General features: G+C 39.5%; 1 protein-coding gene across 2 annotated transcripts in view; it reads left to right on the top strand.

Moving 5' to 3' along the window:
* Positions 1 to 26,625, top strand: part of RFX8 (RFX family member 8, lacking RFX DNA binding domain) — a 33,439-nt gene that overhangs the window by 796 nt on the left and 6,018 nt on the right. Inside the window, exons 2-14 of one of the 2 annotated variants that reach the window (XM_017818510.1) lie at positions 2,547 to 2,670; positions 5,709 to 5,770; positions 7,264 to 7,350; positions 11,646 to 11,708; positions 13,264 to 13,327; positions 14,331 to 14,465; positions 14,545 to 14,622; positions 15,147 to 15,260; positions 15,906 to 16,056; positions 17,531 to 17,589; positions 21,655 to 21,811; positions 23,030 to 23,124; positions 24,249 to 24,363. In XM_017818510.1, coding sequence (XP_017673999.1) covers positions 2,547 to 2,670; positions 5,709 to 5,770; positions 7,264 to 7,350; positions 11,646 to 11,708; positions 13,264 to 13,327; positions 14,331 to 14,465; positions 14,545 to 14,622; positions 15,147 to 15,260; positions 15,906 to 16,056; positions 17,531 to 17,589; positions 21,655 to 21,811; positions 23,030 to 23,124; positions 24,249 to 24,363 — 1,304 coding nt within the window. The remainder of the gene's footprint in view (positions 1 to 2,546; positions 2,671 to 5,708; positions 5,771 to 7,263; positions 7,351 to 11,645; positions 11,709 to 13,263; positions 13,328 to 14,330; positions 14,466 to 14,544; positions 14,623 to 15,146; positions 15,261 to 15,905; positions 16,057 to 17,530; positions 17,590 to 21,654; positions 21,812 to 23,029; positions 23,125 to 24,248; positions 24,364 to 26,625) is intronic. The other variant, XM_017818511.1, reaches the window with a different exon arrangement.

The following is a 26,625-nucleotide window of genomic DNA, read 5'->3' on the forward strand; positions in this document are numbered from 1 at the left end:
CTTTCCCCAATCACAGATGAGTCCAGCTAGTAGTGTTGAAGCTTTGTGTGAAACAGTAATAACAAATACAAACAAATTTTTAACTTGTCAGCAAGTAATCCTAAAACATTTTATTCTCCCTCTCAGTAATACCTGAGCAGTGGGAGCTCATCTGTGTTTTTACTGTGATATAGATGCCAGCATTCCTATTTTAAAAGGACAGAAGGAAGAGATTCATCCAAGGTCATTCATCCAACAGGTTTGAGACACAGTATAAAATTGAATCAAAAAAATCCTTGAAATGATGAACTGATGATTTTTTTTTCATCATGACAACCTTCTGAATCCCCTTTTCATGTTTTGAAAAATTTTAAATGCTCAGCTTCATTTTACAGTTGGTGCATTGTCAACAGCAAAATAGATTTTGGTCCAGAAATGATTTAACAGCAGACTTGCCAACCTGTATAAAGGCCTGGCTGCCAAGGGTTCGAATAGAACAGGTGGCAAACCCCAAAAACCTGGAGTCCATGTGAGGTCCTAAAATCAGTCAGATAATAAATCACACACAAAGTGTGGATAGATAGTAGATAAATGGAGGAGGTCTTTTGCTGTGTGCTTTTTGTTTAACCTCAGTCTTTCTCCCTTACCACTTTTGTCTTTTGATTTTTTTTTTTGTCTCTATTAGCAGTTTTGGTTTGATGATGCCATAAAACCTCAAGTTTTGAAAACCTCAAGGCTAATAGGCAAGAAGATGAGCACGGTGCTCTTTTCTGTGTGGATTTTTTTTCCTAATAGACAGTATTCTTGTATTATGTGTCAGCACTAAGAACATGTTTAACTTATTATTTGAAAAAGACTGGCAGTTTAATAGATGATAAATTCACAAAAGGAAATTCCAAAATATTTTGTCGCTAAGTAGTTAAATGCTGAAGAAAAACTATTGGCAGAAACCAGCTACTGAAGCATGAATTAATTTATGACGCACTTCCAGTGACTCTTTTGGTGTTATATTAAGGATGAATTTGGACTAAGCTTTAATCTCCCATGGGACTGCTTAATTGTGAAGGGTTTTAGATGGTTGCTTTAGAAGAAACAACATTTCTGCCTGCTGGGAGGCAGGGCTCAGTCAGGACTCTTATCTAGAGTAAATTTCATTTACCTTTGAGCCTGCTGATGGGAAATACCCCAGTAACGCAGCAGATCCCCTATCTTTGGATGCAGGTTCCTGCTCAGGTCTATTGGTGAAACCTTTTCTGTTGGGTGGTGGGGCTGGAGGTGGTTGGGAGCTGGCAGGGAGCCCAGTGCAGCTCAGCCCTGATGCTTAACAGTACCAGGCTCCTGGGTTGGTGGGTGAGAAGGTGGTTTCCAAGGAGGTATAAGTGAGGCATTTGGGGGTCTTTTGCTGGGGAGAAGAAAGTCTAGGGGAGGCAGAAAGCCTTCTTCAGTGGAAGAAGGGCAGGAGACATGAATAAAAGGTGAGGTAGACATTGTCAGGCAGCACAGTGACCATCTTCTTGCTCAGGCCAGTTTGCTGAAGACCTTGTCTGCTATCTACTGCCAATACAGCTAGTTCAGAAAGATAAACACTGGGTTGTCTGAAGTCAGGCTACTGATAAAACAGAGGATGCTGATTTAAAATCCAGCTGGCTTATCTCACCCAGTGAATATAAAAAGTCTTCTTTCCCAACCAACTGGATTATCAGTAAAGACACAGTGAGTAACTGGCACTGTGCTGCACTAGCATTCATCTGATAAATTAATTAAATATGCATAAAGTATTTGGTAGAATGGAAGCACAGTTAGAGTAAGAAACCACTGTCATACGAGCAATGTGTTATGCTTTGAAAATTAATCTCTCTGCTCCTTTCAGCTTTGCTCCTGTATTTGTACTGCAGGCTATTATCTTCTGACATCAATACCATTGGCATTATCTCATAATTAAAAGTCATTTTTTTCCCAGTGAAGGTAATACCTTAGGCTAATAAGTAACCAAGTTTACGTCTTCCTCACCTTATTTACACAAGTAGTTGCATTTACTTGACTATGGCCATTCTGATAAGTAAGATGAGTCAGGGCTTTGGCTAAAGGATGAATATTTAAACATCTAAACCTGATTCAGTCCTGGCAGTTCTGTTACATAGTAACTGTAAATTAAAATTCTGTTCTCTTAATAAACTTGTCTTAAAATCAGTGAGGTTGTATAAAAACAGAATTTTGTCCTTTACAGTTTGTGTACTCTCTATTTCAAATCACCATATCTCACATTTCAGGTGGAAAAATTCTCCTATTATTGTCTTTGGTATAGTGGAGACCTTTCTGTTTAGAAGACCAAAGTTAGATCTTTTGATATGCATATGAGAAATGTTAATACTGGCTGTATTGGTGTTAATGTTATAATATTACAAAGTTATATTTTTGAATTAAAAAATCATGAGAACAAGTTAATTTCATAGCAGAGTCTCACATGACCTCTCTTATACCTTGGAAACAAGGAAAACAGAACTTGAAAATCTAACAACTCTTTCTTCTAATTCTGATACAAACCAATTGATGTTTTTGTTTTAAAGGCTAGCTGATAATTTCTACTTGTGTGGAGGATGCACTGTACCCTGTCGGCTACTACATGAACTGTATATTGAAACCTGCAATCCAGATTTCAAGATTCAAGTACATCCATCCACCTTTGGAAAGGTACAGCGTAGACAGGATACATAAGATAAGCAGGGATGCCTAAACAGAAAATTTGATCATCAAATGTACACACTGCATATCAAATGAGATTAAGTAACAGAGAAGAGAAATGAGGGTTGTCTGTGGTGGAGTTTATTTTCTTTGGGGAACTGGTATATGTTACACTAGCAAAGACTTCTTTTGCCAATGTATTTTAGAAAGTTTTACCAGCTTTCTGCTTTTAACAGAAGGTTAAACAACTCATCCCAAGGAGTCGATTCTTCTCTCTTTAAAAGACACCTTCCATTGTTACATAATTTTATACTTCCCCCTAAATTATACTTGCGGAGATTTTGCTCCAAACATACCCTAAAAAGTTGTCACAGATACATCCAAGCAAAACAAATGCAGATGTAAAACTGAATTTCCTTCTAACAGTTCCACTCTTCTACTATATGGAGGTTGGTGCAACCCACAGAGCAATTACCAGTTAGAAATCTCAGTTGCAACAAACACCTGTAGCTATTCAACATTTTTTATCTAAGTAAGGAAGATAGAAAACCCTGTGATTATTTGTTGCTCAAGGCTTTTTGTTCAGTACTTCCTTTTTAACTGATAATATTCTGTTAGTTCCCACACTAAGAGCTACTAAGCACTGTTTTAATACAAGCCCAAAATAATATAAGTACAAGTTATAACTGAAATCAATTTCATTTATGTGGATAACCTCATTTTAGGAATAATTTATCTCAATTCAGTTGAATCTAATTTTTTTACTGGATAAATTAAATCACTTTTACTGAAAATTAAGATTTGAGTGAGTGATCCAGTGTGATTTATTACCATAGCTGAATGGATCATCAGCTAAGACCATGGGTAGAATTTGCCTGGCTCAGTGTACACATCTGCCATGAAGCTGGTCACCTTAAAAATCTCTTGGTAGCCAATGGAGAGAAATAAGTAGTTACATGTGATGGGAACAGTTCCAGACGTGGAGAAAAAGATACAGCAATTGACAGGAATTATTATATGGACCTTACAGTTATTATATGGACTTTTTTGTTATTATGTGGTTTCATTGTATTCGCACTACACAGAGCACAGCCTGGACATGCCCAGGCTTGCCACGAGTTTGCCTGCTCCCTGCTTCCCCCGCTCCTCCCCCTTTTGCCCGTGTCCCTATCCTGGTTTGTCCCCCCGCTTGTCTGTCTCATGCTCCGTCCTATGTTCTGGCCCTTTCCCCTCCCGAGCTGATAAAAGACTGCGTACACGCGTGAATAAGGGATTCGACTTGCACCCTCGTGTCCCGGACCGGTGCGGTGCCACGGTCCCATCCCCCCTTCGGACCGCGGCAGTTACGTATGTTCCCTTTCACACAAAAACAATCATCTCAGTCTGCTCAGATGAAATGTGCCTCAGAACTGCCTGTTTTTCTCCATTGACTACCAAGTCTATAGTGACGAGCTTAGATATCTCTGCCTTGTAGCCACGTAGGCAAGATTAATCTCATTCTGCCTATACACTTTTAGGTATTCCAGCATGACTGATTACCAGCCCTCTTTGTGGTTTACATTAATGCATTTTACTTTTAAGTTGGGACAGGCACAGATGAAGCATGAGTCTGGTCACGCAGGAGAGCTTAGCTGATGAGCCAGAGCTGCTATGGGTTGGTACTTGCAACTGTTTGCTCACAGCCTTACCTGGCCCAATGCATTGCAGTGCAAGTCAACACAACCCAAATGAGCAAACTGGGGTGCATATCCCCAGTGGCTTGAAATAGTCTATCCTTCTGCAGCAGGAGAAAGGACCATGCAGCAAGAAGCTGAGGAGGGCAGGAACTGCAGCAGACCTGGTTTAAACTGAAGGTGCACATGTAATAGTTACTCCAGCCTTGCTAATGGGCTGAGCTATTAATAATTCACCAAGCTGTAGTAACCTGACTGCACTACATATATGTGGACTGCGAAGGCTTTTGCAGTCAAGCCTCATGTGAATCAAACTGTGGTGATTGAAAACACTGCTAATCTCATCTGCCCTGTCCCTCTACTTAAATATAGTGCTGTCTCTGTAGAAGAGACAGTGGGAGGAAGTGTGTGTCTTGTACCACAGAAGCACCAGTTTCATAGGCTGCCTTTGAGGAAAATAAGATTATGCTAAACTATCAGCTTGAGAAAGGGAGCAGCTGGTGTGGATGCATGCAGAAACATGCAAAGAACAAGACCACTGTTAAAACTGGAGGTGCATATTAGCGTGAGTTTGAGAAATCTGTTCTTTATCAGGCCTTTGGACCAGCGACTCTGCACAGAGTCCAAACTGTGTGCTGCTGACTGGACACTTCTTACTCCTCACTAACATGGAGTACTCGATCCTCTGTTCCTGCTATATAGAGAATGTTAGTTCCAGGTGTCCTGGGTTAGTTTCTGTCTTCACAACACAGCTCATGCAGAACAATCATAGTGAAGTGGATTATTAACCTGACAATATCTAATTACACTGTAGAGCCTGACCTTGACAGATGCTGCATGACCTCAGTTCGCACTTACCACCAGGGTGGTCAAAAGGTTGCTTTGCAGCTTGATGATTCAGGTCCTTTTAAAACAGATAAGTCGGGCCCTATCCTGTCAGTAACCTTGCAAGTGTAAGTGGGTTGGTGAAGCCCCTTGTGTAAGTCCTGCTTAATTGAATAAGGCTTGCAGGTCTGGCAGAGTATGGGAGCATCACAGTGCCCTCAAGTTCCCCCAGCTGATTGACCCCCCCAATCATGGGGGGTCAACTGGTGTGAGCACTGACTGTTTTTCAGTGCAAGGTAAAACAGACTACTCTAAAAAAAAATTTCTACCTTAGGGAAGTAATCCCTTAAATTACTTAGCCTTTGATCCACAAAAGCCTCATTGAGTTCTGTTCAACAGTTACCATTTGAGAGGTATGTAAGAACAGGTATTAGCCTGCAAATGATGGAAAGCAAACAAAGTGATAAAGACAAAAAATGGAGGCAGATACAGTTTTGCATTTTAGAATGAATTTGCGAAGTATCTGTAATTTTGTGTTTGTCTTTACAGCTTATTCAGTTAGTTTTCCCGGGTCTGGTGACAAGAAAGCGGACCACAGCAGGGAGTATCAGGTATTGGTTTTATGTCCTTTCTTTGAAAATGTTATTTCTAACTATTCTAATAAAATTTTAAAGTGGCTGACTTTTCAGCACTGCAATACAGCAGCTGAATTGTTGGTTGCAAGTCTGTAACATCACAATATCCAGAGTGATTCATGGTGTCACCAAGGATGTTAAAATAGAGTAAATTCCATGAAAACCACCATATTGGATCTGCTTTGGTAGGGCACGAATTCCAGGTCAGACTGCTTTGAAAAAAAATTATTGCTCTGATTTGTGCTGGCTATTAACACCATGGTTTGCATGAGGCATCTGCTAGACATCGCAACCTTACTCAGAGCTCCTGAGACACTGGGTCTCAAGGCCAGAAAAGCCTGTTTCTGGGATGCGTGGGGATGGCAGCCATGATTGATGTCTGTCTTGTGTTTTTCATCCTTGCACATATCCATGGAGTGACCCAGCACATACTGATAGTCAATGGAAATGCTGTAAGCAGTTTCAAACCATTTAAATCAGACTTCAGATCCTCCTCCTACCTCTCCTTTCTTTTCCCTTTCCTCTCTTCTTCTAGAGCACAGAGAGTTTGATGCTCTTTTGTATCCAAAATTATAATCATATTCTGAACATCCAGACTGGGAAATGGGATGTTTTAAGGACAGTGAGACAGAGAAATTTTACAAGCATTTTGTGAACCTGTCAAGTACGGGCTCTGAGAACAACATGCCCTTACTTGATCTGTGGCTTTTCTCCACTGGTCTGGACTTGCTATCAGCTTGAGCCACAAGATCCTTTAATTTGGGAGTACCTCCCTGCAGACACTCCCAGGCTTCTCCTCATAGTAGGGAGTATTTGGGATGGTGTTTGGTAGCCCCCAGCCTCCATGCTCTCTCCATCAGCAGCAGGTTACCCTTTGCTGGCTGCTGGTGGCCGCAAACCACGTCACCGCTCCCTTGGCTTCATCGTGGCCCAATCTGGGAAGAGCCAGCTCAAGACACCTTGGTAGCAGAGGTGGTGACTGCATGCTCACTGAGCTCAGGATAAACCTTAGAGAAGGTCTGGCAGGTTTATTGAGTTTTAGCTCACCATGACCACTGATGGGCTATCCAGTCCTCAAGCTACTGTGAACAGCCAGGAAACAGCTGCACTAAGTCCTTCAATGTCCATGGGTATATGAAGACCTCTGTCTGCTGAGACTCTGGTCCCTGACTTCACTGACTGTCCTGTACAAATCTGTTGCACTCTATTCACTGGCTTATTTTTTTTTTCATTTAGAAGAAGGTATCATTCCAGGGCAAAAACTGTTAAAAAGGGTTTGTAAATAGTTTATGTAATTTTTTTTCTGGTGGGAAAAATAAATATTCAACATAATTTAAAAAACAAATGTAAGGATTTTTTTACTTAGTCTTTGGTTAAATAGAATGATCTGCTTTCAAAGGAGGATTATGAATTATTTAATGACGATGAAAATCATATGGTCAGTTGATTTTTTTTTTTTAATTTTCTAGATATCATTATGATGGAATAGCTATCAAGAAGAACTCTTCCTTTTATGCACGTTTTTGCTGTCTTCTGTATGAACAAAATTATCTCAGGTTTGTTTTTTAAAATGTTTTAATCAAAAAATGTCACATGACAGTATATATATTGTCTGTACATAAAAGTCTGTAAATCATCTCTTGAATATTGACAACAGCATTATATTTTTCTTCTCATTATGCACACTATAAAAGTGTGCATTTTGGAAACAGACCTTGCCTTACTGGACTTCCTTGAATTGGACATTTTAGCCATGTAAATCTTAAGAGCAAGAACTCATGCCAAACCTAAAAGAAGAGCTTAATATATTGAGACTCAAAATGGGAGGTCAAAAAAACCATATTGAAATGCCTTCATGACATTGTATCACCTTCCTTATTGAATAGTAGGCTGAAGAGACCTGTATTGAGGTATAAATGACTGTGCTGTTTTGAAGAGTCCTACACACAGTCATTTTATCTGGGTTTTTTTACTACTTGAGGCATATTATTTCAAAAATGCTTCCTTTACTTAATTTTAAAAGATCAGATTTTAAAAATCACCTCTTGTAAGAGAACACAGTGTAAGACAAGTATAAATTGATTGCAAAACTTAAAAGCCTAAAAATAATTGATGAATGTAAAATACTTTGGCAGATTAGAGTGTAGAAAGGAGCATGCTCCAATTGTGGGCAGGAGAGGATGAATTCTCATGGTCAAGCTCATAGTTCCGATAAAAAAACCACAGGCTTGCCTTTCTTCCCAGGAAAAAAGGAAGGAAAATGCTACCAGTCTGTAACAGTTTTACACTTCTTTTTAATGCACAGAAGAAAATTATGATATGCCTTGGACTTTGAAGACCAGTCTTGTACCCTCACTCTCATATATTATTGTACACTACTTTGGTGTGTATATGGGTAAATTCTGTACTTTGGTTTCTATTCTTTCATATGCAGATATAGCATTATTCTACAGCATGAATGTTAGGGCAATACAAGTCAGCCTATTAAGCACCGAGATATCTGGTAATGATGAAACTCTCAGTGTCTGTGATATTTTATATAAGATTCAATTACTTGAGTGCATGCTCTGCAGGAGCGTGAAAAAATATACCCATAGGTTTGTTGCCTTTCTCTACGGGTTTATAGCAGAGAAATGTTGCAGAAGTCCATAGAAGGACAACAGTAAATGATGGGATAGTGCAGAGGATCAGGTTCTGCAGATAATCAAGTGGCAGTCAGTTGTTGTGAGACCAAACAAATTATTCATAAGCTGGTTTCTCATGACACCCTTTACTGAAGTGATAGTCTTCATATCCGCTGCACCCAGTATGACCAGAACCAGCCTGAGATTTGATATAAGAACTGATATCCACAATTAGGAAAGGTCTTGTCCACTGTTCAAGAAACATTAAAGGTCTCTGGCTAAGTCTATGCTGGTCTTTCTTCTTCAGGGAAAGAAAGTTTTCCTGCAGCATCACTTGAAAACAGCAGTCTTGATGGGTATAGTCGGAGCTGGTCGTTCTGGTCACAGGAGAGATGAGAGAGAACAAAACAATTTGAATTGTTGCTCTTTTTTCCTCTCAGCATAGAAACATAAGGAAAAATTAGAAAAAGCGGGAGGAACCAAAGAACCAGTGCTGACTAAGTTTGGGCCAGGTGCAAAAAGAAGGACTTTAGCTACAACTGGGAGACAGATGCATCACATATGCCAGCATAGCTTCTGTCCTTGGCCCTCCCCATGGAAATGAGCCATCTTCTCCAATGGGCTGGGGAACATGCTGCAGCCTATGCTTAACCACAGGGGAGCTGATGCACTAGCTGCAGACCTCCATCTCCTTCTCCACCAGCAGAGGTGCCTGCCCAGACACCTACTCCTAAAAAACTATATTTAATTTGGTCAAACCAAGGAAAAGGGAAGGTATTCCAGGGAAAGGGCTGAAATAAACTAGCTAGCTACTGATCTTGATACTGTTTCTTAATGTAAACAGCTGTCCTATTGTAGACAGGCTGAGAGAGTTTGGTTTCTTCAGCCCTGAGAAGAGAAGGCTTCGGGGAGACCTTATAGCACCTAAAGGGTGCCTACAAGAGAGCTGGAGAGGGATTTTATGCAGGGCATGTGGTGATAGAAGAAGGGGGAATGGCTTCAAGCAGAAAGAAGGTCGGTTTAGATTGGGTGTTAGGAAGAAATTCTTTACTGTGAGGGTGGTGAGGCACTAGCACAGGTTGCCCAGAGAAATTTTGGATGCCCATCCCTAGAAGTGTTCAAGGCCGGGTTGGATGAGGCTTTGAGCAATCTGGTCTAAGGAAAGGTGCCCTACCCATGGCAGGGGAGTTGAACTGGATAATCTTTGAAGGCCGCTTCCAAACCAAACTATTCTATGATTCTATAACTTTTCATATTAAAAAAAATAAATCAAAATATACAGATTTGATTTAGATAAAGGCCATCTTTCTAGTTGCAATAGAAAAGTCCCTTAACTACAAAATTATCTTGTCTGATGCTTCCTTCATTTCAGACACATATAAGAAGACATTAAGCTGTTGAGTGAAGTCAGAGAGCTGAAATCAGAACAGCTTCCACTCTAAATGCAGCCACAGGTCTCTGTCCCAAGCCAACATACAGCCCCACAAAACCTGGGCAGCCGGGTGTCACAATTACTTCTTAGTGTCTCATGGAGCATAGCAGGAAAAAACAGAGAGAAAGCAGTAAAAAAAGCACAAGACACAGCTAGAGAAGCATGAGTAGCACAACTTTGAAAGAAATAATTAGGTCACATACAAAATAAGCACCAGCTTCAACCAAATAAATCAGTTAGTTTTCATTTGTATGGAGTTTTGTACATTCTTTGCATTTAAGTAGGAATATATCAAGGAAATACCTCATCAAGTTCAGTACTTTTCGAAATCACAGTTAATTTTTTATGATCCAACAAAGCTGGTAAAATAGCAATGGCAAATTCTAGATTGTTTTTTAATTATAAAATTGAAATTTAGAAAAAGAATAATTAAAACTTGTCGACTTTTCTACCTGCAAGAAGAAATTTTGTTCTCACATAGGTAATATCCATGTATGTATATCCATGCCACAGGTATTTGACACATAACATCTCAGTTTTTGAGAGTGTGTTGGTGTGGAAATTTCCAAATTAGAGTGAAAAAGGTTTTTAATATACCATTTCAGTGCAGTTCAAATGCTGGTCTGTGGGCCAGACTCCTGTAATGGGATATATTTCTCTGGCTTGTTGCCACTTCCCTCTAGAAGGGACAGGAGATATCTGTTTCAGTAGTCAATGTGTCCTAAATTACTATTGTGCCCTCCCATCCATTAATAAAGTCCAACATGCACATCCTTTTTCTGCTGCACCTACCGGAGGGGAAGGTGGACCCCAGGGCCCAGTTTAGAGATAAAGGCATCCATCCACCCTGAGGGTTGGTGAAGAAAATGATTGTTTCAAAATTATGAACCATTCTTTCTAATTACTGAAAAGGATATTTCTTGACCATAATGAAATAGTCAGCAATTGATATGGTGCTGGTAGTGAGGAACTAGGCCTCTGAAGGATCTGGCAGCTTGGGAGCTATGCTTGTTGATGTCACAGAAATGGCAGTAAGATGGTGTGCCTCTGAATACAAAGAGGGCATTTGCATGTTGTTAGTCAGTGGGGCCTCGAATGTGTCAGGATTGGAACATGTTCACACAAGGAGCGATAAGAACCACCTGTGAGCTGGTTCGTTTAGAAATCTTTGAATCTTTGAAGATCCGTGTACCACAGATTTGATGATGATGTTATGAAAATAGTGCAAATAAGCACAACTGTAATCCATGAAGACTCCAAATGCATTACAGACATTAAGGGAATATGTTAATTACCAGTTTTCATTATAATAGGAATACGTTCCCTCTAGGAATGGGAGCTTTGAGGACAAGCACTCCCTAAGATGGTACTTTCTGTGGCTCAGACTACAGCAATGTTAAAAAAAAAAGTAATTGAATTTTGGTTTTGTAAGAGTTGCTTTATAGGGAAGGTTTGGGCTCCTGACTGTCTAGTGAAGCAAACCCATGATTTTTTCATTAAAAAAATCTGATATGATTCTAGCAAATTAACTTTCTAATCTCAGTGTAATCTAACAGTCAACAGCATGCACATTCACCACCTTTCCTCCTTTCATTTTTCTTTTGTCCTTCCCATTTGTCTCTGTTAATATTTTTGTCTTCCCCAATCTTGTATTTCCCATTTTAGCTCTAGTTCCCACTCCACAGCATCATCCAAACTCTGCAAGAGAGATGGTGAATCTCCTTGTGATTTTGCTGTCACCCATTTTCCCCTTCTCCCACCCACCTTCTCTTTTGTGTGTTTTGTTTTTACCCAGGCACTGCTCGCCAGGGGAAGTGAGCATCTCTGACGTACAGCCAAGCACCTCTGCAGGCACCAGGTGAATCCCAATCCCCTTTGCTGACAGTGGGGGCATACAGATGTTAGCATTCCATAGATATTCCATTTAATGTCCCCTGAGCTCCCGGCTAGCTGCCGGGGCACAGAAGAACGCACGCAGCACCCCTTCTCACCCCTCGATGTCCCTGTGCGGGGGGAGCAGGAGCCAGCCTGCCGTGGGAGCCAACCCACTGGAGGCAAGCAGTGCTGATACACGTTGCCATAGTAGCGGCAGCAAAAAAATATAGCTGGCCGCCTTCTCAGGGAGAGCAGGAGCTGGAAAATATTCATTAATTTTGTTTCACAGGCTTTAGAAATCTGCAGGAAGGATTCATTTGAAAGAAGCGTTATAAAATGTCTCTACTTACATGTGTTTCCCTTTGTCCAGCCACCACCTCTAAAATGTCTGGGAGAAAGAGTCACCAGCACTACCAAACATGCCAAGCATAAATGTTGTTCCCTGTCTTGGGCAGCCAGTTTGGTTGTTTCTTTGGAGCACAGCCTTCATGGCACAGAGTAGTGGCAGAGGGAAAGGTGGCAAGAGTCAGTCCTGTGAGGAGCAGAGAAGTGAGAGGAAGCATTTCAGTGGCCAGAGTTTTCAGGCAGCAATTTTCAAACAGCAATTCATTTTATCCTATGCCCCTTCAGGACGTATGGTGGTACCCTGGTTTATAATACATCACAGCAGTGAAACCCAGCAGCCAAGTTCTGATTAGATAGCCTGAGTGTTGGCAATCACCAGTGGAAGCACATTTTCTACAATGCCACTGTCTGTCACCCTTCAAAACAGCCGAGTCCAAAAGGTCCCTGGAGTTTGAAATGCTTTCACAGACAGTGAGCACGCCAGCAGCAAATGGAGGCTTGACTGGAGGCATCCAACTCTCACAGCGCTCCCCTTTTACTAGCAACATTGTCTCTCCCTCCACTAACCTTAGCCTCAGCAAAACAGGCAGGGAGGCAGGTAGGAGATAGTATAGTCCAGCAATAAAGCAGCCTGTTGTGCCTTCATCCCTGGCTTTCCAGCTAAAAGCCACTGATCAAGCCTGTGCAGGACCAAGTAAATTCTGACTGTATGGAACATCATGGCCAGCTTTGCAGAGTAGATGGGTGAAAGTCAGAAACAAAATGCTATTTAAACTGATGTACAGTGCAGAAAATGTCATAACTGTGAAATCTAAGCACAAGGATGATTATGCTTTTGTTATGTTCATGTTTATAATAATTACTACCATTCCAAACAAACTGCAGCTACAAATACAAACCCGTGATTCTGGTGCAAGAAGTTTAAAGTCATGGCACTGCTAAATGGCCAATACCTTGTTGTCTTTATAACGAATATTTCAGCTTTATCTTAAAATTAAGAAAGTCGTCTTCAGATTTGTTAGAAAATCATGGGACCACTGAATGATAGGAAAGAGAGCAGGGTTTGTTTCCCAAACACAATGCTCCAACCTAGTGTACTCTATCCAGTTTGAGCTCATTTTCTTACTAAATACAGAATAAATTGGTGAGCTTTTAAAAGTTTATTTTTTTTTCTGTTGTATATTTTGTCACAGTAATAATTCCTGGAGTTCTGAAAATGCAGATGATTACAAGAAGAATAGACAAAAAAAAGGAACAGTGAGTTTCAGATACATTAGACATAACAAAATGTCAATCTGTGTGTTTAGTTGGAACTGCTATCTAATATGTTCTGATGAAATACAGTTAGCCCATCTTCTTCAAAATAATCTTTGTCTGTGTAATCTCACTATGTGCTTACTTCCCCCACTCCTATCTCATGCATTAGCTAAATATTTTTGTTGTCTTAATGTCACCTCAAATAATTTTGTCTGTACTGAGAGCGGAAATTGCGACTGACAGCCCAGGTTTTGAATATTAGGGGAGTTAGTGGGGTACAGACTTCCTTGCCTGAGGCCCATGGTACCAGGCCCTCATGCTGGTGAGACAGTGTCTTTTCAACATGCTCAGATGGCATGATAAGTGTTTAAATACTAGGAAACGATTAAGAAAAAAGAGCATAACCCCTGCTCACTGAAAAGGATGAATGTACAGGTAACCTATGGCTGTTCTCCCCTCAGTGAGCTGTCATGGAATGGCTTGTTGAACATCAGCCAGCAGAGCATGAGCAACAAACTTATGTGAATCAAAGTGAGGAAAAAATGAGAGACTGGATGTTTGTCTTACTTTTATGGAGTGCTCGGGTGCAGTAATGAGTGCTCTGAAATGGATGTAATGGTGGCCAACGAGAGGTGTGCTGTCACCCTGACAACTATCTTCAGCCTTATGCAGAAGGTTACAAGTGTGACATGAGTGCTATAGAAAATATATGTGGAAGATATGTATTGCATTAAATATTCACTGGTTTTAAAAAGAAATTCATGTATGGTTTAGGATTTAAATGTTTAGGCAGCCCTGCTTGTTTCTTTCATCCATCCCAATTTTCTAAAAAAAAAAAGGAAAAAAAGGACAAGCATTTCTCTGAAGAAATAAATCTTATTAAAAAATCGTGATTTACAATTTCAAGAAAATACTGAAAATACTTAATACCTCTAACCAAACTGACAAAATAATTGCAATCTTTTTTCTTTTTATTGTTCAAAATAAATTCTGATGCATCAAGAGTAAGAATTTGGAGTATTATCCATCTGTCATTTATCTAAAGGCTGAGAAAGAGACATTTCAATACCTTTTTCCTGAATTCAACCAGTTCTTCCTTGGAGAGCAAGTGCAAAGTGAGACAGACCCCTACGAAATGGTATGTTCAAAGTATCTTATCATAAGGCAAGTTAGCTCTTTTGCTGTGAGATCATTCTGTACTCTCTTTTTGGTCACAGATTGCACTGCTTGCCAATGACTACTACAACTATTGTCAAGTTATTTTACAAATGGTGAGAGAGAACAAGCTTGACAAGGTATGCCTTTGCTTTAATAACACTTATACTGATAACAGCAAACAATTATAAGAAAAAAATTGTGTCTGTGTAGTGTATTTACTTCATTATTTGATCTACGGTAGATGATCATTTACAGACTAAAGGAACATTCAGTCGAGTTATTTTGAAATTCTGAATTAACACAACATACTCCAAGAATCTGAGTTTGCAACACATCCTGAGCCCGCCTGGCACATCAAAAGGTCTGAGCCCAGCACATAACACACGGCCACGGACACATATCTTTCATTATATCCTCATGTCTATGGCACAATTCTTTGTTTCTCCCCTCTTTCCTACACTGCCTTATGAGGTTCAGATTGTTGCCACCTCCCCAGGATGCTTCCACTTACACTGGAGCCCAGCCAGGATGGGCCCAGGTAAAGAGCCCTTCTCCGCAGTCATTCCTTTGCTTCTGTGCTTGTATGTTGTTTTACTGAAATACACTTCAGATTTCACAAGTGCAAAATCAGTGAAAATTCATAAAGGGCTTTGTGTGACAGGTAGAAGACTGTATCATGTCGTTCTGGAGGTCTCTGCAGCCTGAAAGAATAGAACTGATGTGCTTACCAGATGTGTGCCAGCTGTTAAAAAGCTATGATAGGTATCTATTCAAGGTACTGTAGCTGCATTTGCTTGTTGTAATTATGCTACTATGTGTTTATGTCTTTTTAGTAATTCTATATAAGGAGAAAGATCGGCTGTTTCTTGTGTGCTGTACAAATGGGATTTTCGTTCTTACCTCATCTCTGTTCTTTGGCTTCTTCTGAGAGAGAATAGTACGTGTTTTGAAAGGAGCCAGTGGAATCTGAGATAGCTTCCATTTTCCTCCTATGTATTAATTTGAAAGTCCCCGATATCAATGGAATGTGCTGTTATTAATGTGGTCTGTGGTTCTGGCATGAGGTTATGTGACTGAAATTTCAACTAATAACTGTTTTCCAGATTATGAGAGTTACTTTTCCTTTGAGAACACTACTGCACTTGTCAGTAGACATATAGAAATATGCAGTTTTCTGATAAAAATAATTTGCTTCTTACTTGCAACAGGTCATTAAGTAGTGTCTAGTAATTAATCCAGGAAACAATATTTAGTCTTAAAATCTTTTTCTTCTGCTAATAAAGGTAGCTTAGCTCTTGCTTAATTGGAAGAAAAAAAATGGGCTTCTTTACATTTAAACTATCAATACAATTTTATTTGGTGATGCTGCAAATATCTGTAGTACACCCATCTGTTGCAGCGCCATGAATTTGCATTCTAGGAACTGGAGAACATCCTACTTCCTGATTTCCTAGAGGAGGTGCCTGCACAACACATCGACTCAATCAGATTGTTCAGTGAAAATGTTAAACGTTGGATGCTTAATCCTTTGGGAGGATTTCCACTAATGCTCCAAACATCCAAATCTAATGGTAGGTTTGAGTAAGAGAAATTTTCAAAAATAACTCCTCATTAAACTGTAGAAAAGATTGTATTACAAGACTCTTAAATTATTTTAAAAACTTGTTTAGCTAATGTAACTTCAATAGTAGCAACAACTAGAGTTAGCTGGGATACAGTTAAAAATAAATAGTCTCAGATAATGTATGAGAACAAATTTAAAGCAAAATTATTCCCAATTTATGGTAAATTGAAGTGTACTTAAACCTTTTTAAAGATCCGTCTTTTGCCATGATTGCTTTGGCTGTGTAGATAACCAAACAATAAGCAGCCTGCCCTCTGAAATTTAGATATTATTCTGTTTCTTCACCTTGCAATTGGTTTTATGCCAATAAATTAATTAATGGCTATAGCACAGTTCAATATAAAGGGAGGGGAAAAAAGCCACACTCCTATAGGGAAGCTATGACTTCCATTAGAGGAATTGAGGATGATTGGAAAAAGTCTGTACTCTACATATATAGAGTATATATACATATATATACTCTGTGTGTATATGTTTGCATTTGTAAATATGTACATACACACATATGTATATTTATATATATGATGCTGAAGATTCTGACTAAAACATCATGTTGCTCAGTTGTTCCTTGACTGAAGACCAGCTCCGTAGTGGTAAAGCAGGGCTCCTGTGTAGACAAAAGTTTGTATCAGGATTCATATGCCTAAGAAAGACTTTCAGACAAACTTAATTCTGGCATTTCTTACATTCGAATGCTTGACAGAGCAAGCTTAGTAATGTATTTTTAACATGTGTGTGCATGGACATATATGTCAATAATCACCTATGACCCTTTGTATATGCATCCTGGTCTTTCTTCTTTGTGCAAACATCATAGAAACAGAAATTTTCACTGAAAATCATTGTCTTTCTACAGAAGTTGCTTTATACTTGATTTCCCTGCAACTGAAAATTAGTTATTTTATATTTTATTCTTAAGAAGTGTATTCTTGGACCTTTTCATAATTATATAACACATAAACAGGACAAAAGTAGAACCAAAAAACCAACTCCTATTCACAGTGCTGCAGAATTATAGATGCATAAAGGTAGAAATGTAAACTGTCTAAACAAAACACAGGAGGTTTAGATTTACAGTTGCTTTCATTCACTTGAAACCATACAGGTAAAAGAGCATTAGTCTTAATTAGGAAGTATTAAATGTAAAAAAATATTGAAAGTATCTTTCCTGTACATCATGGGTTAATAGATTCACAGTGAAGGAAGGATGGTGACCCAGGCAGCTTCTCCTTGCAAGCTTTGACTGCAAGGGTCCCCAGCCCAGCCTATAATGCTGGCTCAGAGCCCCCACTGTGCTCTCTGTTACCCTCCAAAGCTCCCCTAGGGATCTACTTTCTAACTTAAAAGATCTGTCTTCATTATTGTATTTTAGACTGTAAAATATTAATGATGTGAAACATATGCCTCTTCTTCTTTAACAGAAGTTAAAGAGTTTGTAAAAAGACTCAGGAGACAGACAGACCTTTGTAACATGGCCAAGGTATGTTGCAGAACCCGTGAAGCAAAAAAGCTGGGCATCTCATTCACACAAGCAATTTGGACTAATTTTCAGATGCCCCACTGTAAGACAATAGCAGCAGCAGCATGGGTGTTCTTAACTGACCATGGTCTAAATCATGCTCACCCTCCTACTCATCTCTTCCCACATCATTAAGTATGCTGACAGGACCTTTTCCTCCCTCTGGATTCTGCAAAAGCCTCTGAGATGTGGTCAGTGGTCCCCCATGGAGAGGAGAACACAGTAGCTGGAAGGATCAGATGACAATTTCCAGTATCTTCACTCATCCATGACAAAGTCAGTCAGACAGCATATGCTGGAGTTATTCTAAAGTTGGTTTTGTGCAACATCCTGTCCACTCTCTCTGACAAGTGCTGCAGCAGCCTGCACAAGGGAGATCACTAACACACTGGCTGTGGAGAAGCTGCGTGGTCAGGGAGTAGGCCATGAAGTGTCTAAGGGCTCAAGATCCCAGCGTTCAGCTGGAAAAATCTTTTCCATCTTCTGCTTTAACAGTGTTAGAAAAGAGGGATGCAGGGTAGCCTCCTCTACACCTTCCTCCTCAGGGTCCAGTCACTCAGATTGGCTTTTTTCCTTGTGAAGAAAAAGAGAAGAACCTCTCTAACAATTAATATTTCTGCCTGCTTTTTGCTCTGCAGTATCATTCTTCTCAGCTACAGAGGTGCCTTCAGAAGCTGCATTTTTAAACCTCTGAACATGGCAAAGTAAATCGTTTCATTCAGTGCTGCATTATTATGGAGGCCTGTACCCTTTCTGCAATATTTCTTCCATTGGTGTCCTTGGATCCTTCCAAACCCTTGGGTTTTGAGGCAGTCCAGGCCATGGCAGAAGAGGTAGTTCAGGAATAGGGAAGAAAGCAAAAGAGAACAGGTGGTATATTCTCTCCTTCAAACAACAAGGACAAGATTTCCCCAACATGCCACCTGACTTGAATCACTGTGTTGTCTCCCCACGATAAACAGAGGGAAGGAGGGAAGGAGAGAGAGAGAAAGGGGAGGGAGGGGAAAGGGAGGTAGGTAGGAAGGAAGGAATGAAGGAAGGCTTCATCACCAGCAGAATACAAAACACACACCCCTCTTACTTTAAAAAAAAATTAATAATGCACAAACATGCATAGGTGTGCTAACACAGGCAACAAGTTGACTTCTGTAAAGTGCTAAGCACTCAGAGTTTCCATCTACTGCAGCAGCCCTTGGAGATACTAATACCCGAAAAGTTTAGCTTTATGTGCTTCTAAACAGGGATTCTTATGCATTGAAGAACATGATCCAGCAAGATCACAAGTGTCAACTATTCCCAGCCATTTGCATTTGATTTGCATGCTCAGAATTCACATCATCCTTCTTGTAATGGTAAGGGGCTGGTTGTAGCTTTTGAGTCTTCCCTCCCTATTCCTAATGTGCAGAAAAGCTGCAGAGTCAAAATTAGATTTATGCCCTCAAGATTTAGGGCAAGAGAATTGCAGCTAGTTGGGGAAATTCTCTAGCAGCAGCTTCTGGCTGCTCTACATCCCCTTTACACTGTTTAATCAGCACAAAGCGAGCACAGCAGACCCAAGAATCAGAGTCAAATCTACACTTACAACTCTCACAAGTAAATGATGTTTGTACCTTCTCTAGAGCTTCTTCAAAATACAAGAGAAAAGCAAAGGAGTTCCACTGTACTTGATTATTAGTCCCATCATCAATTTAAAACCAGTAATTTCAATAAGTGAGACTGTGTAAGTCTTGTAAATGAGCATCTCTGTAGTCCTTCAGCAGTCACATAGCCTTGATTATAATTTCTGTTATAGATCTTGCCAAAGCCATGGGTGCTGGGCTCCAGTGAAACAGGGTAGGAAAGAAATACCGGTTAATATCCTTCTGCAAATTGTGTCACCCTGTCCAAGGCACAAGATGGTGAGATGAACACCACAGGTGTTCAGACTTTTCAGCTTGTGAAAAATATGCAAGTGGTTCATGGGCAAGTGGATGTCCCTTAGAAAGACTGCTGAGTGGTTTAGTCAGTCAGACCCATCCTAGGCTTGTGTGGACTCGTATCCTGTTTCACACTGTTGCCCTCCTCAGATGCTCATGTGAAGTGGGTGTGAGTAGAGCAAGCAATAACTTCCTCCTCTTCCACTGTACTCTCCTGGTTTCCAGCAATCTGAGATGACAGCTAATATCCACATCACAGTATTAAATAGCTTGATTTTTGACATCACAACATCTTGGGGTAGGGAGTTCCAGGATTTGATTATTTGTTGTGTGAAAAAATATTTTATTATTTAAAAAATTTCTACTCTTCTTCATGCAATTCTCTCTGCAAATCTCCATCACATCCTTCCTCAGTTATTTCTATCCAAATCTGAAGTTTATCTCCTCTTCTCTCATAGGAGTAATTTGATATTTCTAATTACCTTTCTCTGCTTTCTCTGTCTAAAACACACCTGGGATTTCAGCTAGAGACTTATGGTCAAAGCAGGTGAGAGTGCTTGTGGTGAGAAGTACTACAGAGGCACAGTGCAGCTGCAGCCTCCGAACAGTGTAACCACACCATCCCTTGTAGAGTACTTTGCAATAATTTAGCCATCTGGTGAGAAAATATGAACAATTTTGTCAGGGTCAGCATTCAAAAGAAAAAAAGTAAATTTCCCATCATGTGTAGATAAAACAGGCTGACAGCTGCTACCACCTGGACATGCAAAAGTAATTAGAGCATAAAAAGGTGTAAATTCCCTTTGAAAAAGGAATGTGAATAAGATGCTTGTCATTTCCTGGAGCTGATTCCTGCCTCTGGTAAGCTGTATTTAAGTGCTGTCATTTAGAAAATTATATCTAGTATAGTCCAACGGCTAAAGTGATAAGTCTGCAGTGTTGGGGCATGGAGTCAGGTGCTAGCAGGGTACTGAAGAAGCTGCCCCTGGTAGTTCCCAGCTTTTGGATCAGGCTCTTCTTCTGACACTGAAAACTCCAAGTCAAATAAGAAAAATGCCTTTGTCTTTAACTTAGATGAAGGGGATTACTGAGTGAGAATCAAAATATTTTTAGTGTTTCAAAAAAGTTAGCAGAATGACAAGATTGGAAATTGTATTTGCAAACAAACTGCATTCACTGCTGCTTGTGGGGTCATGGTAAGCACCTGGTAAATGGGATTTGTTAAAATGTTTATGAATCGTGAAGTTTTCCTGAATTTTACAAAACTTTTTTTTTTCCTCTGGAAGGCACAACTGGACAAGGATTATTCATATAAAAGCCCAAAATCCAACAAAGGCTTTAGGATCTTACTAATTTCAGCATGGAAGTGAGAGACCAAATGTATGGGTTAACAAAATCTAGTAGATTTGGATTTAGTGTCCTTGACTGTTTTCATCATTTCATCAAGAATTTTAAGGAATACTATGTGATGTTAGCAATTAATTAACGATGAAGAGATGAGGATCAGATGTTAGTCTGAAAATTGTTTGCGATATCTATGTGAATAATACTTTTTGGGACAAATATGAAGACAGATTCATTCATAAATGACTCATAAGCAGATACATGGGATAAAATTCCAACTGATACTATTTTAACTAATAAACATATTTCTAATGTCATTTTTACTCTCTCAAAGGTTTGGACAACTGGAGAATTGAATTGAATTTGCCTTTGAATTTAATTGAAACATGTAATAAGGACAGGTAACATCGAGGGAAAGCTGTCCCTGATACACCATTCCATGCTTTAGACAAAATACTGTTATTTGGTGTAATTATAGTAACTTTAGGCAAAACCAATTGCCCAGGCAATTGCCCAGATAATTCAAGCACGTTAGCCTTGTCTGCTTCATCGCAGACAACACAGAGTGTCATTGGAAAGAACAAAAATCTCTTGAAGACAACTTCTTATCTCCTTTGATCCTATACCCCCTGACTCCCAGTTTGAAGTCTGCTCATATGAAGTCTAGTGTTGAGTAAGGGAAGCTCCCCTTTTTCAATTTCCTTATTTGGCTGACTTAAGGGCTTGAGAGAATGAAAGGCACTAACTGTTTTTTTATTCTCTACAGACAGTAAGAGCACTCTTGAACAACAACAGCACAGTCACTGTTCTGCGATCAGGCTTGCATGCTGTCTTCAACGAGCAATCTCTGGATGTGACTAAAAACCTCTTTCAAGAGAAGTTTAGGAATCCAAAGAAGCGGCAGAAAAACATACAATTCAAATGTAATATTTTTTTGGGGTATATTTTGTCTATCCACTTAAGCCCTTGCTTGCCATTGTTAAAGCTCCAGCATTTCCTCTTGCTCATTCATGGCATCTGTCCTAATGGGAATTACTGTCTTGCTGTAACCCAAAGAGCTGGAAAAAAGCCAATAAAATTGAGAATGGATCACATGGTGTTATCCTCCTAACTCTAAAGGTTAAGAATTAAAGGCTGTCCGTTCTGACTCTCTCTGAAAGCTTTTTGTGGCAGTAGGAGTGGGATTTGTGTTACTGAGTTATGTATCTTCTAGAAGAAGGTTGGCAAGGAGGGATATTAATTTTTTCTTTCCTTTGACAGAAAAGATGTTTTCAATCATCGCATTTTACATTTTTCTCTGTTATTAATCAAAGCACATAAAATCATTTCTTATAGCTAGGTTTTAAAATACTGTATGCTGAATGGACAAAGGCTTTCAGCTTTCATGTCATTTTGCTGTATTTGCCTTCTTCACAGAACAATCAGCAGAACCATTTCAATAATATTTGTATACATGTTAAAATCAAAACCACTGCACCGAACACTCTTATTACATTTTTCCATTATATTATCATGATCTTACTCTTTCAAAGGTGGATTTATTGCATTGCTTTTGCAAACTGTTATTTATAATAAGCAAGGTTTCACAGACTCTATACATGTGATTTCTTGAAGGAAGATATCTCAGTCAGAAGGGTATAAACTCAGAGAGATGCAGTTTTCCTTTTGGCATTGGGTGGTAGGTTCCAATCTTTTGAGGGAACAGCTGCACTGATATGTGGCAACATTATCTGTAATTCTGTTGGCCTATAGAATATTCTGCACTTAATGTTATTGTTTTAAAACTGTTTTCTCCCTTCAAGAGATAAACCAAGACTATTTTTTTTTCTCAACCACAAAAAGTCTCAGATACATATGTTAGTATTATCTATAACCAAATTCCAGCTTTTTCATTAGAAGTGCTTTTTCTTGTCACCTTTGCCATGATGACTAGGTCAGTGGAGTTATGGTGGAAATTGAAATCAGTCAGAATTCACGTTCATGTCCAAGTAGGGTACTATATATTAATCAAAATACTAGAAACAGATGTCTTAATATATTTTAAGGAAAAGATAAAAGAAAAAGAAAGCTAAAAAGTGCAGAAACAAACCAAAAGGCAAGCCAATCACTTCATGTAATGATCTCTCTTCTATATTTCACAGGTTTGAAAAACTTAATTTCTTCGCTGACATCTTCCACAGATATTCGAGATCTCCTGAGTTGTTTCTCTTCAGATCTTCAGACTTTTGTCATTAAGGTATAAAATTAATAATTTCAGTAAAGAAAGAGTGATCACATAATTTATCTTGCTACATGCTGACTGTCACTAGTCTGCAGGAGCTACATTGCACACTAGCAGCCTGAACAGACTGCAGATTTGCATAGATACAATTTATGCATGCTGCAGAAAATGGAAAATTAATTGGCATACAAAAATTCCATCTGTGCAAACAACTACAAGCATATTTCTGCACATATATCCACTCAAGTCGTTTCAGTATCTGCTCTCATTTCATAGACACATATTATTGCAGTTGCTAATAAACCAAAATTCAAAAGTAATATGTTATTAAAAATGAAAAGAATCCTTCCTAATCCCTGAAATCCTTGATTCACTAAACTGTTGGCTTTTAGCAGGTAGTAGGAGAGTGACAACTTCTAGTACAAAGTCTCTAGCTCTTGTGAAATATTCAAATATGAACATCCTCACATATGTACCTTTTGATAGATTACCCATCTACCATCCCTCTTCCTTCCCTGATTCAGAATTAGTAGTAGCTTGTATGCTGCATTGGGTTGGTTGCCAGGCCAGTTAACTTGGGTCTAGGTGACACTTAGAGTTGGGGTAATTTTTTTCCCTTTCTGAAGAAACAAAGTAAACTGTACTTATTTGACTTTTTTTTCCTTTTTAAATTAAGAAAGATACTTTGCAGTTCTGTGGTGCATTCATATCATAGAACCCTCAGCTACCTCATGGGATGGTATAGAGAAGAAAGAGCAGGACTTTTCCTGGGGTTTCACAGTTATAACTTATAAGGCAATAGAAAGGAAAAAAATGTACTATGAGAGTAATTAAGCATAGGAAGAGATTGCCTGGAAAGGCTGTGGAATCTTTATTCAGGAGATATTTAGAATTTGGTTGGACAAGTCCTGAACTAAGCTGGCCATGCTTTGGACGAGAGATCAGATTAGGTAATATCCAAAGATCTCTTTCAACCTCAGCTATTTTAGGATTCTAACAGAAAAAAATATTTGTTGCTTTTTCCACCTTGAAAAAACCTGAAAAACCTGAAACTATTTCCCAGTTTGTACAGTCTGCCACACAGTAAGGAATTCTTTTAATCAACTTTATCATAAACCAATTATTTTCTTTATCTACAGCCAAGCAGGAGTAAAGAGACATTTAAAAAGCAGGCATCAGATTTTATGTTGAAATGGAACTTCCTACTGAGCACTGTAGGCAAGATTCTGACCATCAACAGGACAGACAGTTTTGGTAAGTAGGATCTTTGTGAGTCTCATTTCATATGCCCCTTTCTGACCTGAGATAACAGAGGCAATAGATCTAAAAGTACCTAAAGGGGCTGACAAGAAAGCTGGAGAGGGCCTTTCCATAAGGGCATGTAGTGACAGGACAATGGGGATTGGCTTTAAACGGAGAGTAGTATTAAATTAGATATTAGAAAGAAATTCTTTACTGTTAGGGTGGTCAGGCAGTGGAACAGATTGCCCAGAGAAGCTGTGGATACTCCATCCCTGGAAGTTCAAGGCCAGGCTGGATGGGGGTTTGAGCAACCTGATCCAGTGAAAGGTGTGTGGCAGAGGGGTTGGCACCAGATGGTCTTTAAGATCCCTTCCAACCCAAACTATTCTCTGTTTCTGTGACTCCATGATTTTAACTGACATAAACTCATGGTACTTAATAAAGTCATCCCTTCTTTCTACTCCCTTCTTTCAATCCCCATTCTCCTGGTGATGTAGCTATAGACAGGTCAGGGAAATTAAATTATTAGTTTTTAACGAGACCAGTTGTCTGAGCAAAACTCTAGGATTAACAGAAGGGAGGAGAGTAGGAGCATGCAGCTGGAGGTGGCAGGAAGGGCAGGACTCCCTCTTTTGGCAGAAGTCATAGTTTGTCTGTGGGGAAATGAAGAACAGCAGCCTGGAAGTGAGAGCCTCTGCTCTCTCTCCATACCAGAGCTGCACACCACAGCAGAAGGGTGTGATGGAGAGCTGGGGTCACTAATATCCCAAAACCATAAACATTCCATGTCTCTCAAGGGATAGCTCCAAGTCCTTCGAGTTCTTTCTATATATTACAGAAAGAGCTGCTCTGCCAGAGTAGGTCACTGTGATAACTACTTGCCAAAAAGGCAGTTAGGTCATCTGACAACAGCGCCTTCCAAATGCTCTTTTTCCTTATGCCTTACACTGACCCGAATGTTTGCCTAGCCAGCAGCACACCTATTGAAGGTGTTAAATTGACTGAAAATAGTCACTCCTTTAGCTGGCTTAGTTTTCTCTCTGTTTTAGGGCTCTGAGCTGTCAAACATCAAATCCGTAACACACCAGTGCAAGGCAGGAGAAGTGAAGGAACTGTGCAGTCATGTTCACTTGAAGTGATTTGAAGTGATACAACCATGTCTTAAATCAGTTCAGTCTCTACCCTAACTGCCTTTCTTGTAATTTGTAACACCTTTCAGAGGCTCCTCTCTATTATTCATTCTGCAGAAATGCACCATCTCCTGTGAGAAGCATCTAATCCCAAACTCTATGAACCACCATTTAGAATTTCAAAGCAGCACCTTCCTATTTTTAACTCCTCTTTTGGATGGGGCTTCACATAAATAGCCAAAGAAAATCTCATTATCTTATTTGAAATGCCCCTTCAAAACTGTACTTTCATGTGTTTCCTGCAAAGACATAATAAAGGGGTATTGTTAAGGTTGTTGCCTTATGTGTTCTTCAGTATTCTTACCCCAATAATGCCTGTGTTTGTGCATCTATGAACACACCCTTCTTCTGCATCAAGCTGCTTGCTACCTTTTGCCTTATGTTTGGATTATAAACTGTCTTAAGCAGGATCAGAGTTTTGTTCTGTGTCTGCAAGGAACACAGAGCACAGTGGGGTCCCTTGTCCATCAGCTGCTGCATTACAGTAATAATAAAATAATCAGTCATTTCTTCATCTCCAGAGGAGTTCTGCACAAAACTCTCTGATGTTACATGCAATATTCTTGGCAATGAGGAAGCTGGAAATTAATGCCAAGAACTGTACTGGAAGCATAATATTTATTGAAATTCCCCATGATGATGACATCCTCTTCCCTCCTTCCACTGCAAGAAGAGTTTCATGAATTGGCTCCTTGTTCTGCAGTTGTCAAAGGATGGGATGCAACAGATGAAGTGCATGTCTTCCTCTGCAGAGCCTTTCTTGAAGTAGTTACAGTTTATATTTTCACCTCACTTACAACAGTCTTCCTACTATACTTAAATAACACTAAGATATAATTTATTCTCATATATGAGAGAGTTAAAAATGGTTTTTAATCTTTTGCTGTGATGCTCCAATAATTTGGTCATTATTATCCTCTTTCTTAATAACCCCAGTTCTTTAAGGTGTTGGGTTATTTGATATAATGATGTCCCTTCTTTCACATGTTTCTATTCCATTCGGATAGTGAGTTTTAGCAGACAGGCTGAAGCAGTTCTGTTAACAAGCCATCTGGTGTAAAAGTTCTCAGGGTCATTGCTTTTC

The sequence above is a fragment of the Lepidothrix coronata genome, unplaced genomic scaffold (genome assembly GCF_001604755.1).
Source record: "Lepidothrix coronata isolate B3197 unplaced genomic scaffold, Lepidothrix_coronata-1.0 Scaffold68, whole genome shotgun sequence".
In the NCBI taxonomy this organism is placed as follows: domain Eukaryota; kingdom Metazoa; phylum Chordata; class Aves; order Passeriformes; family Pipridae; genus Lepidothrix; species Lepidothrix coronata.